The 16,950-nt window shown below is 41.2% G+C and overlaps 1 protein-coding gene across 2 annotated transcripts in view; it reads right to left on the bottom strand.

The window, feature by feature from the left end:
* Positions 1-16,950, bottom strand: part of ROR1 (receptor tyrosine kinase like orphan receptor 1) — a 409,006-nt gene that overhangs the window by 10,692 nt on the left and 381,364 nt on the right. For both annotated transcript variants that reach the window (XM_079903186.1, XM_079903187.1), the window contains one exon: positions 8,833-9,044. In XM_079903186.1, the coding sequence (XP_079759312.1) occupies positions 8,833-9,044 (212 nt within the window). The remainder of the gene's footprint in view (positions 1-8,832; positions 9,045-16,950) is intronic.

The following is a 16,950-nucleotide window of genomic DNA, read 5'->3' as shown; positions in this document are numbered from 1 at the left end:
GAAGTAGACACACAGATGAAAAGCAGAGCCACATGACGGTGGAGGGAACCAGAGCTCAGGGCGGTGCTCTGGGACAGGAAGTTGGCTCCAGCAGCAGGTGCTGGAAAAGGACTGAAGTTCATGTTCCTACAATGGATCCAAACCTCCTCCTATAGTCCTTGCAGCCCCTATACCTGTTCCTTTCCCATTCCTCACGTCCCAAGGCTGCTGCCCTTTTACAAATCTCTTTTGCTATACACATTTGCCGATTCTAGCTGTATACAAGTATCTGTAGGAGAAGAGTGGGTCCCACACAGTGACATTTGTCCTCACCCTATTAGAGGAATAATGAAGCAGGCCCTACTGAAGTTAGGGGGTAAGTTTGGGTAATAGGAGGACATGACCAGGTCTGTTTCTCTTTGAAAGCACAATTTTCTCTGAGAACTGTATTCCTTGTGGACTTACTCTCTGCATCTCAAGTTGATCAGCAGAGTCTACACCAGAGCAGGCACTGGAATCCCCCAGAGGGCCTGTTAAAACACAGACTGCTAGGCCTCACTCCTAGAGTTTCTAATTCTGTAAGTCAGATTCTGCAGTTCTGACAACTTGCCAGGTGATAAGGATGCTCTGGGACTGGAATAAATGAGAGAACCACTAGAATAAATGAATATGACTTTCAAAAAAAAAAAAAAGAGAGAAAAGAATACAACTTTCTGGATCAGACAGTTACTGAGTGTCTGGTCCCTGCTCCCGGCATGACGAATGACCACAGTGTGTCTGTAGAACCTGATTGAATGATTCTGACTTACACGAGACAGAGACTATACACTGTGCTCCGGAAGATGCTTTGGAAATGCCAGCTAGAGAGAAATGTAAGAGCCGTCGACTGGTATTTCACGGGGTTATATTCTGCATGGCTACTGTCAGAGAGATTCAAGGTTTTGAAATAGAAATCACGTTGTAGCTTGGGCCATGTCATCAGTTTATTATATTTTCATGTGCAGCCAACTGTGTGGGATATATTTTCATAGCTGGTTACCTCAGTCAGTCAATTGATACTATATACACTGTGTACCAAAGAGTATACACACAGGATAGTATATGAGAGACCATTTAAGAACCATGAGGAGAGAGGACACAACTCCTATCCTAGATGTTTGTAATTTGAGCTTAGTAATAACTACCATGTATTGAATATTTGCCACGTACCAGACACTGAGATCATAATAATGGCTACGATTTGGGGACGGGGGGCTGTTTATGTGTTAGGTTATAAATGCTTTATACATATTAATTCTTTTCATCCTCACAATAACGCTATGAAATTGGTCACTGTGACTATTATCCCCATTTTACAGATGGAGAACCTGAGGAACAGTGGTTAAGCGATCCCACAACTAGAAGGTTGTAAATTCAGACTCCAGGGTCTGTCTTCCCCATGACTACACTACACTCCCTTGTGGGGTCTCTCAGTGTTCAATGCATCAACTCATTTAACCCTCAACCCAAATCCGTGAGATTCATACTATGATTTCCCCACTTTATGGACCAAGAAATTAAGGCCTTCAATGGTTAAGTAGCTTGCCTATGGAAGCACAACTATTAGGTAGTGATGTCAAGATTCAGCTCCAGCTGTGTCTGGCTCCAAAGATGAAGCACTTTTCTGGGAAGAAGAGGTAGTTTTCATTTGACCCTCAGAAGGCTCCACAATTTTAAAAAGCATGAGGCCCACTGGCATAAAAGTGGAATGTCAAGGTGTAATTACTCTCTGGCCTCTGATGACCTAGACCTTACTCTGGCTGATCCTTTGTTGCTCCCATTAGTTGACTGGGGTAAGTGAACAAAACCATTCAACAGCAGGCTGTACCTGAGTTGGGACAAGAGCCCTGGAGAGTACGTGAAATTGAGATGTTTTTAGTATCTGGCCTTGGCTGTTGACAGGAATCTGCTTGACTCTAAGGCCTATTTTCCTTTCCTGTGCATTTTACTGGTTCTTAGGTAAACAGTGTTAGAATTGTGAAACAACTGACTCCACTCATAAATGGAAATGATTACATTCTAAAAGCTTAAAGGCCACAACCATTTGATTTTGGGAGATTATGGACATTTTCAAAGACTACAGCTGAACTAAGTGCCTTCTGGTTTATGCAATCAAATTCTAGAGGGAGTTCCAACCAATAGTTCGCCATATTTGCTCAGAGTTCAGCTGCACTTCTCTGGAAGTGATTTAACTTCAGAAACAGTCCTTTTCTCTATAATGTTAACTTTCTGATAGTTAGTTTGAATGTTTGGTGGTGACCAGGATTGACTCTGTGGTGGAGTTACTTTATAATGTCAACAGGAGATGTTCTATTCTGCCTGGAAACAGGCAGAACAGATGCCAGTAATTTTAATGTCAGCATGAGCTACCATGTGCTCATAACTTGGGCTTGTGTGTTTCAGTCAGCCTGAAAATTAAGGCAGTAGAGTGAAACAGGGCAGGGGTCCCCAACCACTGGGCTGCGGACGGGTACTGGTCCGCGAGCAAGCGAAGCTTCATCTGCCACTTCCCATCGCTCACATGAACGTCTGAACCATCCCCCCGCTCCCCGTTTGTGGAAAAATTGTCTTCCACGAAACCGGTCCCTGGCGCCAAAAAGGTTGGGGACTGCTGAAATAGGGAACACTTGGGCTCTGGACCTGGAGAGACCTGGCTTTGAGTTTTGGCTCTCCCACTCACTAACTGTGTGACTTTGGGCAGACTCTTAATCTCAAACTCCAGTTTTCTGACCGCCCAAAGTCAGGCTCAAATTAGTACCAACTTCAGAGGGTTACTGTAAAGACTGTATTGAGGTAACGCATGTGAAGTACTTCAGCTTATTCATAATATCCATTCATAATACTCATTCTCCCTAGAAGTAAAACTTCTAAAGACATAGCTGTAAGCTGATCTCTGTACTGGACAGTCCCCCAGTCTTCACTATCAGACCCTCTCTGCCCTGAGGGATTTTATCCAGGGTGTGAACAGGGTGTGGGGCAGAGGATTTATGCTCACTGGATGGGCACAGGAATACCAGAGCTATCTAAAGAGCTACCTCTATAATCTCTGCTCTAATTGCCTTGCCCTCACCCCAGTTAATGCTGTGGGTTGCTGAATCCTATAGCTTCCTCCCCAGCCCACAGTATCTGGTACACAGCATTTGGTGGTTGATTTAAAAGGTTTGTGATTGTTCATATCATCACTGTAACAAAAAAATAACAGTAACTTCTAGCTGTTGAGGACCTGTGAGGTGCCAGGCACACTATCTTGAAGTGTCAGAAACAGCTCGTTTAGAATAGATTGGTGGCTGCTAGTGGTGGAGAGTGGGGAGGGAAGGGGTAGGCAAAACAGGGAAAGGAGTCAAAAGGTACGAACTTCCAGTTATAAAATAAGTAAGTTATGGGGATGTGCAGCATGGTCAATATAGTTCGTAATACTGATTGTATATTTGCAAGTTGTTAAGAGAATAAATCTTAAACCTTCTCGTCACAAGAAAAAAAATTTTGTAATGATGCATGTTGGCAGATCATTTTGCACTATATAAAAATATTGAATCATTATGTTATACACCCGAAACTAATGTAATGTGTGTGAATTATACTGCAATAAAAATACATTTAAAAATCTCTTTTAAGTACTATTTGTATCCTTGTTTTATAAATGAGAAAACAAAGATCTCATGGCCAGTAAACAATGGAGGCAAGATTTGTAATCATATCTCTCTGCCTCTAAATCCTTGATCTTTGAAGTATATTATACTACCTCTTAGAAATAAACTAAGAACAAATGTGGCTGGAAAGGTAACTTAGGCCCAGAGACTGTGGACTCCTATATACTGGGAGGAAGAATTTTATAACTTGAGATTTGGTCCTTCCAGATTGGGGAATCATTATGTCAAGTGGGAGCTAAAGCAATGCCAGAGGATGAAATCAGCATGAGAGAGAGAAAGAGGAAAGAGAACTGACAAACATCAGAGGAGGCTCCTGTTTGGGAAGAGCTAGTGAAGAAAAGGGGAGGAGATAGTAGGAGAGCCAAGAGAAAGTGTTTCAACATGGTGGTTAAGAATATCGAATGCTCCAGAGAAATTAAAGAGGATGAAGACTTGGGAAAGGCCATCGGATTAAATTATATCACTGGTGATTCCCCAGAGGCCATGTGAATAGAATGATAGCTCAGAAGGCTTGGAGACAATGGCTTTAAGGAGTGAGTGGAAACGTTATTGAGGACGTTTTAGCACTAAGTGTAGTGACAGTGGATAAGAACAGGGATTTCAAAGGGGTGGCTTGACCACAGCAGGGATTTTTAGATGGAAGCATGTTGCTAGCAAAAGGGACAGGCCCAGGGAACATAATTGTCAGTACATTCAGCAATGGCTGAATACCTTGGCTGGAAAGGAAAAGGTGAGAAGAATAGCCTGGAAGTGGAGAAACAGAGAAGCGGGCAAGAGATGAGGGTTAGTTGAGAAATAAAATACAGCCACCAGTTTCAGAAAGCTATAGGCCAATTTTGCTTTCCCCCCAATCTTCCTTACATCAGCCAGGAGCTGCAGGAGTTTGACCCAAAGGCTTATTTAGGTTTCCTGACCCTCATTCTCAAATTCCTCCACCCCTAACCTCTTTGAGGGTCTAAATCCCACATAGGTGCGTCACATAGGGAAGGACAGAACTGGCTCACCCTGTGCTTGACGGAGAGGCTCTGCTCCCCTTCTAAGTCCCCAGGAGGCAAGCTCCACAGCTTCCCTCCCTCAGCGAGACTGCTCAGTGTTTCCGATGTGACAGCTTGGGGCGGGGGGGGCGGGGCGGGAGGCAGAGGGAAAGAATCGGAGAGACGGCAAGTTAGAGTTTCCAGGCTTCTTGGAGAAGGTTCATTTTCCACAGTACTTTAAAAAAAAAACCCTTACTCAGATGGTAAAATTTGTAATGCAAGATAGAAAAACCCTACGTAGTTCCTGCATCACCAGAGTACTGTCAGAAGATTTTAAAGATGGAAAAGATAGGAGATTAACTAATCCAACTGAATGGCTTGAAATCTTTTGCTGAGCAAAATAAAAGAAAAATAAACAAACCGTCCTTTGCATGAACACAGTCGACCTCTTTCTCTGAACAGCCGAGAAAATTGAGACACAGAGGGGCTAAGTGGCTACTCGGGGTCACAGGGCAGTTAGAGGTGGAGCCAGGGGAGCATCTCCATTTCCTGACTGTTCAAGGCTCAGACGTAAGATGCCTGTCTGGTCCAGTGGCTTCCTTTCCCCACAGATCAGAAGGAGACTCACGCCTCCTCAAAAGTTTTAACTTCCAACTGTACCGTTCACCTCTCTGGGGACTCAAGCCAGATCCCGTCAGCCAGTCTGTCTGCAGCTGCCTATTGTCACCTCTGAAGGGTATGGATTTCTAATCTCCCAGAGGAGCCTCTTCTTAATACAAACACTTGAGGTTGGTGGGGCAGCAGGGGGTGGGGACGGCGGGTAAAATCAGCTCAGCAAGTGGAGAGAGATGGACAGAGATAGGTTAAACCCTGAAGGGCACATTCATTTGGATAAATAAGAATGAGGCCAGGGCAGACCAGCTTCTATCCTTCATTCCTTTTTCATCCCAACCTCCAAATATCCTTTTGATTTTACTCTGGTAGGGTGTTTTTCTCCCAAGACTTTTTTTGTTTTGTTTTTTTCTCTTTCTTTCTTATGTGTGTCCCTTCCTTTTAGATTTTATAGGTACGGGTAATATTTATGTGTCAGTGACCTCTCAAAGCAGTTTTAGAGATTGACTGTTTACATTTGGGAATTTTCTTTAAGGTCTACAAAGTTCTTTGTGCTTTTTCCAGGAAAGGCACTCAGTAAGAACCAAAACAAACAGCTGAATAAGTCAAATTTGATTGGAGCCAAACTTCTTAGGAGAGTAAGAAAAAAAAGTTAGCATTTGTTTTTGTTGTTTCCTTTCCCCTCCTCAACCCAGTCACACATTCTTGAGCCATTCCTACTTCTAGTCTGATTCAGAATTGCTTGTGAGCTGTTTAAGGCTAAACTCTAAGCCCTGTGTTGGAGAAATCTTGACACTGGGAGATTTCGCAAGGCACATTTCGGAAACGGTCCAGAAATGATGAAAACAATGTTTTGCTTCACCAAGTCTTAGGAAAAATTTCTCCCCATATATTTTACATTTGTCTCCATGACCATGGAGGATGGAGGACTATTGTTGCTCTGGCCAAATTTCACATGTCCCTGGCAGGACCGGGGCTATGTAACTCAAGCTTACAACTGTTATCCAGGCCTCTTCAGGAGGTCTGTCAGAGCCAGGTGAATCCTGTGGTTAGTGTTCAGCCCAGACTGACAAATGGAGTGTCATATTTAATTATTTGCCTGCCCCCATACCCCCTTCCCAGCATGATTTGTCCTGTGAAAAAGTTATCATGGCATGGGCAAGTTCAAGGGCTCTCCCTAGAGCTGAAAAATCTCTATTCACATTTTATCTCTTCCAACTACTAGCTCTTTGACCTTAGGCAAGTTACTTAACTGGTTTGGAGTCTCAGTTACCCTGGTTGTATGAGAGTGATAATAATACCTACCTTATATAATAGGTGTGAGGATTAAATGAGATAATGAATATTCCAGGAACTGGAATAGTTCCTGATGATGTGTATCATTCAGTATATATTAGTTTTCTCTATTTGTGCCACGGAGCCCTCTGAGATCTTTATTTGAAAGACAACATAAATCCAAAACACCGTGCCTGTTGGACATATCATGTGTTGCAAAATAAACCTCCACTTAGAATGGAATTGAATTGCAGATTGAGGCTGACCTACAACACGGGTAATTTTTCCGAATGGAAATGATTCTTCCTATAATTCCTGCCACAGCAACGAGGAGCCCACCTCCCCAGGATGGTGGCTGCAGCACAGTGACTACTAGAACCAAACTGATCTGGCCCTCTCTCCCACCCAGAGCTCCAGCATTTGTAAGGCTTCTCAGAACTTAATAACAGAAATGACAGGGAAAGATTCTCACAGAACAAAGACTATTGTGCTAGAAGTTTGAAGTCATGGGATATGTAAACAGACAACTAGGTGTGACTACATGAATGTGCAATAATGTTAACCCTTCTATTTTCTCCTATTACATTTATAAGGATTAACCGTGCTATTATGTAACACGCTGTAATGTATGTAAGTTGGCTAGCTAGCAGCTAGGATATCACAAGTTAAACCTCCACCGCCACCCATTCCCCAAGCCACCGAGTGAACTCAGTGGTTAAGAATCCACCTGCCAATGCAGGGGACACGGGTTCGAGCCCTGGTCCAGGAAGTTCCCATATACCGTGGAGCAACGAAGCCCATGCATCACAACTACTGAGCCCACGTGCCACAACTACTGAGCCTGCACTCTAGAGCCTGCGAGCCACAACTACTGAAGCCCGTGTGCCTAGAGCCCATGCTCTGCAAGAAGAGAAGCCACCGCAATGAGAAGCCCGCGCACCGCAATGAAGAGTAGCCCCTGCTCGCCACAATTAGAAGAAGCCCGCGCGCAGCAACGAAGACCCAACACAGCCAAAAATAAATAAATAAAATAAATAAATTTTTTAAAAAAGAGAGAGAACAGTGGTTTTGCTTGGAACAGAATACTTAAAAAATGAGTTCTTTTAGCATTTAAGAAACCCCAAAACCTTACCAACAAGTATGACTTTGCAATAGAAAAATATTTTAAGACTTTTTAAATTAAAAAAAAATTCAACAGCAAAGCAAAATAAAATCAAATGAGGACTATGTGTCAGGCCCAATTATGCTACTTTTTTTATTGGGTAAAAGGATTGATTTGAGTGTGAAGGCAATTTCTTTTCCTAAAATTGTATAAAAAGTGATGCATCTCCTCTTTATGAGGGTCAAAAGAATAATATGGTCACTAACCCACAGAGAAGATAAATATTTGTTGAATGAATGTTCCTATGGAGTTGGAACACAATGAAAAGGCAGGCTTCTGTGGATGCAAGAATCCTAAGTTATTTAAATGAAATCTCTTTCCCGAGAGGCCTGGGATTGGGGTGCTGGCTTTCCGGAGAGAAAGCCTCTGTTGTATTTCAGCCTCAAGATGTGGTGTGTGCTCCATTTAAGGAAAGGGCCAGTGACCCTGGGTTCCTTGCCAGGACCCCGAGCAACCCAAATGTTGAAAGATGTTGAGGACAAACTAAAAGGAAGTGGATTGATTTAGCAAAGAGAGGAGAAGGCTAAGGTGGGCTATTATAAAACAGCATTCAAAGATTGTGGGAAGGACAACACTTCTCTTAAAATATGTTTAAACCAAAGAGAAAGGGATTTAGGTTAGGCATGAAAAGGATTTTTTAAATTGTGGTAAAAAACACATAACATAAAATTGACCATTTTAAGTGTACAGTACAGTAGTATTAATACCTGCGCACTGCTGTGCAAACAAAAGGATTTTTTGAAAGTGAAGTTAGTAAACAATGTCTGATTTCTCTCTCTCTGTTCATCTCTTTCAGTTTGATTGGAAGAGAATGGAATTTCCTTCTTTAAAATGTGGAAAAATAGTCCACATTCTGAGTCCCCAGGGGCTGGAAGAGATGATCTCATAAGAATTCCTTCCAGCCCAAACTCTACGTAAGGTAGTGCTAGGACGGGCCCAGCACCGAACTGGTCACACTGATGAAAGTATACTCAAGCTGCCTTGGACAAAGTTAGAAATGCATGACTATGCTGAAAATGAACTCTAGCACTGATAAAATTTCTGATTCTGTATCATTTGATTTCTAAGCTTGGGTGGGTTATAAATGTTGCTTTAACTTGAAGTCTATAGAATAAGCGCAGCTCAGGACTGCTAGTTTTACCTTGGGTTTATACGCATTCAACATTGACATCTCCACGTTTTGACCTCTGACGTGTTTTGGCTGCCTCTGGACAGGCGGTGACGATGACTTCTGGTTATTGCGACAGACACAAATGAAGAAGAAGAGCAAAGCAATGGCCAGGGGGATGGCAACACTAGGCACCAGTATGTACAGGATTTCCATTTTATTCTTCTCCTTGGAATCCTTTGAATCTGGGTGTAGAAAATGGAAAAGAGCAAAAGTTATACTAGTTCAAATAACATGGAATAATATTACATGGCAGAGCTTAAAATGGCCTCCTATTCTTCTATACACACAAATCTACTGTGAGAAAAAAGAACCCTTGCTTATTACAATTTGTTTCCATCAAACCTTCAGTGTAGTTTATCAAAGTTGAAAAGTTTAAAGTTCAAACGTTTAAAAATTGCAGAGGGACATTGTGAAGACTTCGCGTGTGTGTGGGTCCCCCCTCTGATGTTGCCTCTCTTCAGCAGCAGACCTGCATTTCTCCAACACCTTAAAAGTTAAACGCCACATGGATGGACTGTATACATCTAAGAGCATTAATGTGGACCCCAGGGGTCTTCTTCCATTGGCTGCCAGCCCAAATCAAACACTGCGTGGTGTTCCAGAAATCATGCCCTTGTCTTGGCTGGCTTGGACATATAGGGCCAGTCCTGCATCTTCCAGAAGCAATATCACCAAAGAATCCTGGCCCAGGGTCCACAAAGCCACTGGCCTGAGAATATGGGGACCTGAAGCCAGGGCCAGCTCAGTCTCTGATGAGCTGTATGACTTTGAACAAATCATTCACCTCTTTGTGTCTCACTTTTTCTCATCCACAAAAGTGAAGTATCTGTTTTGGATGGTGTCTACAGTTCCCTCTTGCACAGCATCACTGTATAACTTGACACTTTTTTGAAACCCAAGAAGTCTTCTTAAATGGTTTCATATGAACTCAATAATTATGAGTGCTAACCCTCTGAAGTATATTTTTGAAATCTTATACATCCACTGTTACCATTGCTTGGAAAAGAATATAACATGTATAGAAGGACACAAGGACACATACTTTTCTTTTTTTTGGCTTGAGTCTGACCATTAAACTAAATATCCTGGGCATAGACTAAAATGAATGAATTATTTGACTGGTAAAACAATGCAAGCATTATGGGACAGTAATTAGAGGGGATGCATAATGACATGTCCTGATCACCAGTAACCTCATCAGCTATCTAGCTTTAAGAAAATCCAAAGTGTGAAAATTCAGATTGACACAAAATTCAGAGATGATTATTTACTTAAAAGAATTAACCATGCATCCATTCCCTCATCCCCCCATTTGTTTCAGTCAGTCAATAAACAAACAGCTACTACTGCCAAGCACTCCACTAGGTACTGGGAATATAAAATGAATTAAGACATATCCTTTGCCCTTAAGGACCTCGTGATCTGCTAAGGAAAACAGAGAAAAGGTAATTAAAATATGCTATTGGAAATACTACAAGGGAAGTATGGATAGAGTGGTGAAGAGAGCCCAACAGTCCCTCTTCCCTGACACAGCATACAAAGTGCGGAGGTCAAAAGCCACATACCCAGCAAAGCTTGGTAAGTGAGAATATACTTGTACATAGTCTTTACTCGCACAACACCTTCTTCGGGAACCTGTTCAGTGAGATATGGCAGTAATTAATCACACTCCCCACAGAAACAGACTCAACACGAGAAATTAGGAAGGGGTACCAAAACCTGGGTGCTGGGACTGTGATCTGTGGGTTGACCCTCAGAGGGGCTGGGGACGGGTAAAATCTGCTGACTGAGTATAATAAAAATGATCGTTTTAATATTTCTTGAGTGTTTTCTACCAGCAGAAAATCATGTTAGCTGTTATTACTAATATGGGCTAAGTATTATTCTAAGCACTTTTCAAAACTCATTCATTTTATCCTTACCCATGAGGTAGGCGCCATCCTCGTCCCCATTTTTACAGGTGAGGAAGCTGAGGGGCAGAGTGGTTAATTTACTTGCCCAAGGACCTGTAATTCAACGCTTGGATTCCTCTCCTGTTGGTCCTGTTCCAGCTACTACACTAGACCGCCAGTACTTTGAGAGTGGCTGTTGTCTTGCACCTATTTTCTCATGGTAGGATTTTTCTTGTTTCACACAGGTAGGAAGAATGAAGGAAGTCTGAAAGGTGGGGAATAACACAAAAGCTTTGCCAGGTACCCTGCTTTTGAACTCCCCGCCTTGTACGCCGTGGCAGGTAGACATATAACCCAGGCATCTCTGGAGGCTACTCTAATCATTCTAGTCATTAGGAGCTGGGTCTCGGGTGCTTTAGTAACAATTGTGTCTGCATGTCTGTGGGTGGGTGGACAGATAGAGAGAGAGAGATTGCTATATCTATGTAGACAATGTAGCAGAATAAAGGAAGATTACGTTTTAGAGTGAGAAACCTCTGAAGACTGCCTTTGACATTATCTATGTAACCTTGAGTAGGCACTTGGCCACTCTGAGCAAACTCATCTGTAAAATGGGATTATTTCATAGAACTGTTGTAAACCATAAGTGAAGTAACATAGAAACTATCTATTCTAGTACCTGTTACAACTCAATCACCCAATGTTTACCCCCCACCCTCAGAGTAGGAAATAAAAGTTTGGGGCAGGAAATTCTAAATAACCTTAAGCAAGAGTCACCTCACTGACCTCCATCTCCTCAGTTATTTAAGCAGGATAATGGTACCTGCTCTGCCCATCTTGTTTAGTTCACGTGAGAGAGGATGTTCACAAAAGAACCTCGGAAAATCTAAAACTGCTGCATAGTTGTTGGATGTTATGCTTAGCGTTAACATTATAAAATACTTTCAAATTTCTCAGGACCCTAGGGGGGTAAGCTCTTCTTGTTATTCTTGGATTCTCAGTGAAATCATTATGAGGGTAAGATTACAAAAGGAACGAGGCTAATTTAGTACGAATGTAATGCTAGTCATTTTTCTGGCCGACGTTTTTAGCAACAAGAGAATGTAGGGCTCTCACCTGTCTGGCAAACAAAGGAGTCTATTCTGTACTTAGTCCGTATCAGATTATTCACAGAACGCCTTTGACTGTAAACGGGAGGTCTGGGACAAATCCCCCTGTAGGTCTGCAGGAGAACAAACTTCAAGAAGCTAAATCCTTTAAACATCGTCAAACTTGGCTCCTTCTGATTGCAGTGAGGATATGCAAAACTAGCACAATGTCTTCTTGCCAAGTGAAATAATCAAGCAGAACACTACGTGGTCATGTTGGAAGTGACAGAAAACAAATTCAGGCCCATTGTAAGTCTTACTGATGACATGCTTCCTTTCCCACACAGCTCTCTGCATTTGGCCAGAAGGGGAGTCGGTGTCTGGCTCAAAAAACTTCATATAAAAACATTTCATAGGGGCTTCCCTGATGGTGCTGTGGTTAAGAATCCACCTGCCAATGCAGGGGACACGGGTTCGATCCCTGGTCCGGGAAGATCCCACATGCTGCGGAGCAACTAAGCCCGTGTGTCACAACTACTGAGCCTGAGCTCTAGAGTCCATAAGCCACAACTACTGAGCCCACGTGCCACAACTACTGAAGCCCACGTGCCTAGAGCCTGTGCTCTGCAACGAGAGGCCACTGCAATGAGCAGCCCGCGCACTGCAATGAAGAGTAGCCCCTGCTCACCGCAACTAAAGAAAGCCTGCGCGCAGCAACAAAGACCCAATGCATCCAAAAATAAATTAATTAAAAAAAATATTAAAAACCCCCCCAAAACAAAACATTCCACAGAACAACTAAACCTTACTCATGGAAAATTAGAAAACTAACATTTGACCAACTCCTTTTTAATATCCGAGCATTTTTATTCTTCATTTTAACCCAGCACTTTGGGTTATCTTGATTTCACAAACAGAGAAACTGAGGCTGAGAAAGGATAAATTTGCCAAAGCTAGGAAGTGGTAGAGTCAGGGTTGGAATGCGAGTCTGTCTTCGATGCCTCTGTGCTTTTTAAATTATATGGCTAATAAAAATTAAAATACTATATGGAATTGTTTTTCATCATTCTCCTTAAGATTCCAAGATTCCTTCTCAGTAAGGACTAATATCTAGTGGGAACTATACTATTAAAAAGAATCACATAAGAACAATGGACATTATTCTTACTATTCACTTTAAAGGGTAATGGACACTTCCGAGGCACTGCAAAGCAAATTGGCTGAAAATTAAAATGGGGAAGATTTTTAATACTTTGGAATAACTGTTTAAAAGTTAAATGCACATATTTAGTTACATCAAGTTAAATACTTGGGATTTTTGAAACCAACAATTTAGTCCAGACCACATGATTAATTTCCTTTTAAAAATCAACAATTTGGTATCACAGTTCACATCTGACATTCCTATTTTATTTTTACAATGATATTCAATACTTTGATTAGTAATTAAATATAATGGAGAAAAAATACTTCTTTCTTCTCCTGGGGCTTAAAGCAAGGTAAACACAATTTCTCATTCAAGAGGTACTTTTATGAAGTGAAACATATCTGGGATATTACTTTGAGTTAAAACATGAAAGTGCTCAGATCTTAAATCTGGCAAAGGTGGGAAGGAGTCTTATAGAACCTTAGAATTCAAATGAAATTAAACAAGTTGCATTATGATCTTGTCTGAAAAAAATTTTAAAACCATAGAAAACAAACAGGAATCGTCACCATTTATTATCTGAAAACTGCAAAATAAGCAGGTCTGTGGCAGATAGGGGCCTGCGTTAGTGATATTTAGGCATATACCTGGAAGCCAAAGGAGAAAAGGTGGTAATTAGGCCTTCAGTTGGCATGCTGGGTCCAGCCATTCGCTCTCTTGACTTGATAATGGAAATACTAAGTAGATGATCTATTGCCTTATGTATTCTCAAACGAATTCTTTAAAAGACTCTGAATAGCCCATATACAGTGATTAACATTTTTCTCTTTGGAAAATGTTTTAACCACATTAAGTTAGGGGCAGTAACTCATTTGTGAGCACTTGAGAAAAAACCTTAGCAACTAGAATCCACACGAGTTCACTAAAAGTTTCTTTAAATCTCAGGGCCTTAAATCTCAGGACCTCAGTTTTCTCCTCTATAAAAGGAAAGAGTGGGCTAAACTTTTCTTTTTAATCAAAAACAAATTTTTAATTATGGTAAAAAACACATGACAAAATTTACCATCCTAACCATTTTTAAGTGTACATTTCAGTAGTGTGAAGTATAGTCACACTGTTGTACAGAAGGTCTCCAGAACTTTTTCATTTTGCAAAACTGAAACTCCATACTCATTGAACAGCAACTCTCCATTTCCCCCTCCGCCAAGACCCTGGCAACCACCATTCAACTTTTTGTTTCTAGGAATTTGACTCCTTTAGATACCTCATATAAGTGGAATCATAGTATTTGTCTTTTTGTTGGCTTGTTTCACTCAGTATAATCTCCTCAAGGTTCATCCATGTTGTTACATGTGACAAGACTTCCTTCTTTTTTAAGGCTGAATAATGCTCCATTGTATGTGTACACCACATTTTTTTTAATCCATTCGTCCACTGGTGGGCATGTGACTTGCTTCCTACTCTCGGCTATTGTGAATAATGCTGCAATGGACGTGGGTGTGCAAATATCTTTTTGAGATCCTGCTTTCAGTTCTTTTAGTTGTATACCCAGAAGTGGGGTTGCTGGATCATATGGTAATTCTCTTTTTTACTCTTTGAGAAATATCCATACTGTTTTCTATAGTAGCTACAACATTTTGCCTTCCTACCTACAGTGCAAAATGGTTCTAATTTCTCCACATCTTTGCTAACATTTGCTATGTTCTATTTTTTGATAGTGGCCATCTTAATGGGTATGAGGTGAGATCTTATTGTAGCTTTGATTTCTTTAATTACTTTAATCTTTATAAGTGATGCTGAGCATATCCTTATATGCTTGTTGTCCATTTGTATATCATCTTTGGAGGAATGTCTATTTAAGTCCTTTGCCCACTTTTTAGTTGAGCTAATTCTTTAAGTTCCAAAATCCAATAAGTTTTGTAAAATTAAATGTCTTGCATCTTTGATAGGATTATTTTGGAGTGGTAGACCAAGCACAGTTAAACTTTAGCAAAGCATTTGATCAGGTGATGCATGATATCCTTATGGACAAAAGATGGGGGGCTAGATAATCATATCAATAGATGGTTTTGTACTTCACCACATGGCTGTACCCTAACAGTGTTAATCAGCAAAACAACATCAAATTATAGAAGGCTATCCTTGAGAGAACCTTCCTGTTCAACATTGTCATCAACTACTTGATGGTGATATGTTTATCAAACTTGAAAATGGCCTGAATCTAGGAAAGATACCTAATTGACTATAGAAATAAAATTTTCGAGATTCATACACAACAGGCTAAAATAATGACCCTTAAACCAACAGCTGAAATTTTACAAATAAATATGATAGCTTGGAGTTAGGTTAAAGACCTTGCTTAGAGAAGTCCATGATTCAGCAAATCTACTAAATAATTTCGGAGGTAACCAAATTAAAGACAAATGAACAAACAAAAGAAGACTAATAAGTTTTAGTGAAGACTTGAAGGCTCAGTTGGACCCAACAACAGCATGATGAAATTGCTCAAAAAATTTTCATAGATGGCATTTCATAGATGGCAATGAAGGGCACGAAACACCCTTCATTGGCAGGACTGAGTCATGGTCAAGAACATCATGGTCCTCTTCTGGTCGGTTCTGGTTAAAAGACATCAAAAGTTTTCTACTCTAAGAGTCATGTTTTTAAGAAGGACTTTGAAGGAGCAGGAAACATCCAGAGGAAGAGAAAGAGGATGGGGAAGGAAAGGTGGGAAGAGCTACATGCTCTCTAGACCAAAGAAAAAAATCGAATGAAGGATGCAATAGATGTCTTCACATTTGGATGAGAAATGACACAAGAGGTTAAAAACCAGATCTAGTAAATACACTTGTTCCTTACTAGGCTTTTTTCCCCCCCAGTTTGAATTAGTGGCTCACATTTTAAAAAAATATTCAGGAGATTTCACATACAAGTTTTAGTTTCTGGCATACAAAGGCAGATTTTGAGCGGGGGGAGCCACCCCATAATCACTTTGGTGTAGAGAGATATCCCTGTCTCTGGAGGTCTCTGGCATGTTCAAGCAGAGGCTGGTTGACTTCTACGCTCCTCTCAAGATTCTCTGATCTTATAAACTGAGTTGACTGACGTACCTTATTTAGACCCCTACTGAACTTCGGACTCTCTTACGAAGCAATTGTTTTCAAGCCAGTGATGAATATTTTCCCTGAGTGTCCTCAGCTCACCAGATCCAGTCTTAGTCCTTTTCTATCCAGATCTATGCTGAGGCTGACCTCTATGTACAGGAGTAATGGACTCTGGCTTCCAGTTATGTCTAGCTGATAGGAGGCATTGGTATGATAAGAAGAACCCCAGGGCAAGAAGAGAGAGTAGGGTTGGTGTGTTCTGCATCCCTCCACCAAAGGCCACAGCACACACTGGACAGCCCTCTCTTCAGCCTCAGCTGTACTCTATGGGGAGGGGTAACCGATCATTCCCTTGACTCTCCAGGCCTAGAATGGTAATGCTTCTCACTCCTGCTAGCCCCAGGTCCTATACCTCATTGGTTTACCCCAACTCTGCCAACACCTTTAAAAACAATCTCTTTATAAAATTCTTAGTCTATTTGCCTGTGCCTTTTGTTTCCTGCCAGAATCTTGACTGATGCAAAGCCAATAACAACAATCATTGTGGTGTTATAGCAGAATTCTGTCACCAAAAGTCCAAGATGACGAGCAGCATTTCCTATTGGCGTGGTACTGGGCCCGAAGGGTTAAGGGCTTCCAAAAGCTTATTGCTAGAGTAGCTGACACACTGCGTAAATGACTTAATGCATACTGGGGACAATAAAAAAACTTTCGAGAGAAAATTATTTCCTGGTGAAAAATGTTTATAGAACATGACTCAGTTATAAGTTTTCGGTAACTATTGTTCTTTACTTTGTCGAAAATATATAAAGACTGGAGACCAAAGTACATCTTGAAAATCTCTGTAGCACAAAAAT

The sequence above is a fragment of the Stenella coeruleoalba genome, assembly GCF_951394435.1.
Source record: "Stenella coeruleoalba genome assembly, chromosome: 1".
NCBI classification, from domain to species: domain Eukaryota; kingdom Metazoa; phylum Chordata; class Mammalia; order Artiodactyla; family Delphinidae; genus Stenella; species Stenella coeruleoalba.
The sequence above is the reverse complement of the archived record's forward strand: the minus strand, read 5'-3'. Positions and strand labels throughout refer to the sequence as shown.